The sequence below is a fragment of the Pterocles gutturalis genome, unplaced genomic scaffold (assembly GCF_000699245.1).
Source record: "Pterocles gutturalis isolate BGI_N339 unplaced genomic scaffold, ASM69924v1 scaffold34023, whole genome shotgun sequence".
In the NCBI taxonomy this organism is placed as follows: Eukaryota; Metazoa; Chordata; class Aves; order Pterocliformes; family Pteroclidae; genus Pterocles; species Pterocles gutturalis.
This window is the reverse complement of record NW_010124138.1, coordinates 3,809-5,601: the sequence shown is the minus strand read 5'-3', so window position 1 is coordinate 5,601 and position 1,793 is coordinate 3,809. Positions and strand designations below refer to the sequence as shown.

At 43.3% G+C, this 1,793-nt stretch overlaps 1 protein-coding gene across 1 annotated transcript in view; it reads left to right on the top strand.

The window, feature by feature from the left end:
• RPRD1B (regulation of nuclear pre-mRNA domain containing 1B) overlaps positions 1-557 on the top strand; it is a gene marked incomplete at its 5' end in the record, with an annotated part of 19,319 nt that extends 18,762 nt beyond the window's left edge. The window contains one exon of the mRNA XM_010078173.1: positions 11-557. Within this exon, the coding sequence (XP_010076475.1) occupies positions 11-160 (150 nt within the window). The remainder of the gene's footprint in view (positions 1-10) is intronic.
• Positions 558-1,793: the final 1,236 nt, after the last annotated feature.

Sequence of the window (1,793 nt, the reverse complement as noted above, 5' to 3'; positions counted from 1 at the left end):
TTTCCCTCAGGAATACAAACAGAAGCTTGCTCGGGTAACCCAGGTCCGCAAGGAGCTGAAGTCCCACATCCAGAGCCTTCCAGATCTGTCCCTGCTGCCCAATGTCACAGGAGGTCTGGCACCTCTGCCGTCTGCTGGTGACCTGTTTTCAACAGACTAGAATGAACCGTGTCCCTGGTGTCCGTTATTACCAGCAGAAGTAAGAAGACTCTGGTGTTGACTGGGCATCCAGTCTTCCAAGATCTACTGTAGGAAGGAACTTGCAGACCCTGCTTTAACCTCTCGGCTGCTCGTGCTTCCCCTCTCTCTGGGTACACTGGCTCACGTGGAGAGAAGGGAAAGGAGCGAGTTTTTGTGAGCTCTGAAGGGAGTCGGGATAGTCCGCATAGGCAAACTTTTCTCATATTTTTCCATACTCTTTAGTTGCTGTTTGCTCTTATCTCTTGTTACCCCCCCCGAAACTCATGAGAATCATGTACATTCATACCTGGAAAGCTTTCAAAGAAAGGTTGACCGTATAACATTTTTCTCTGTAAAAGTACTGCATTATTTCTGAAGATGTCTCATCTGTTTTCGCTGGGTTTCTGAACCTCATCTCTGAGAGCAGTGGAGCGGCTGGTGGCTCGGGAGGGATGTGTGTGTGCAGGTGCTGTACCGCCTCAGTGGAGGAAGGAAGCATCCCCTGAGCGGTGGTACAGAGAGAGATTTCTCTGAAATCTGCAGTTCCTCATGCTGTTGTGGGACTGACACGAAGACAGTTCCTATTTGGCATGTACGTAAATTGAAACTCACCACAGGCAATAAAAATAGCAGCTTTTCTTTGGGAATTAGAGATAGCTTCATCATTTACGTTCTGCTGAGCAACACAGAACTGGGTATTACCTAAATGAGCGTGGAAGTAAATTTTGTTCTAGCTACCTGAGATTTATACCACATTTTTCCTCTTCGTTATGTGAAATTAGATGGTCACAGAAGCTTTGGTTTAACGAGCCGAGAGGTTGGCATGGTGTATCACAACTGGGGATATCCCAGTGACAGGCACTGGCTGATCTGCTCTGAGGATGGTTACGCGGGAAACACCGTTCTATAAATTCTCTGTGTAGCTTTAGTGAAGTTGTTGGGTTAACAGAAGTTAAATGTGGTATAAATATTTATTTATATAGAAAATAGCCCCATATGTATGCACATATCCTGTACGCACATGTACCATGTCCATGCATGTAGATATTAGAAGGATGTACTTGATTTTGCGTCACAGATTATTGTGAATCGGTTTTTATAATCGAGAAAAGAAAAAAAGAAGGCAAATTTAAAATACTCTTAATTCCATTATGTTGCTAGCTAATGTTTTAGCTGCCGTGGATGCAGTTCCGTTTCAGTTTGTGTGTTAGCTCTGACAAGCTGGACTCTGATCACTGAAAACCATTCCAATTTGGATAACAATTCTGTTTAAATTTAGCACTTCACACTATAAAACATGTTAAGCTTCTGGAAACACTTGATCTGATAACACAGGTTTTGTAACACAGGCTGAAATTAGTTGAAGTTCGTGCTGTGTTTGTGCCTCCCTGTAGTCTTAAGCTGCTGTTGTCAAAGACGTGAGAGGAAACCTGCAGAATTCTGTGTCCTCATTAATTTATTTTACTGGGTATTCAGTGGCCCGTTCAGCATTCAGTTAAAACCAGTAATACAGCATTTTCTGGTCATTAAGTTGTTAAGAAGCTCACGCCCTTTTCCTACTGACACTTCATTTTGTCCTTTTTAAAAAACTCCTTGCACCTCTACTGCCCAGC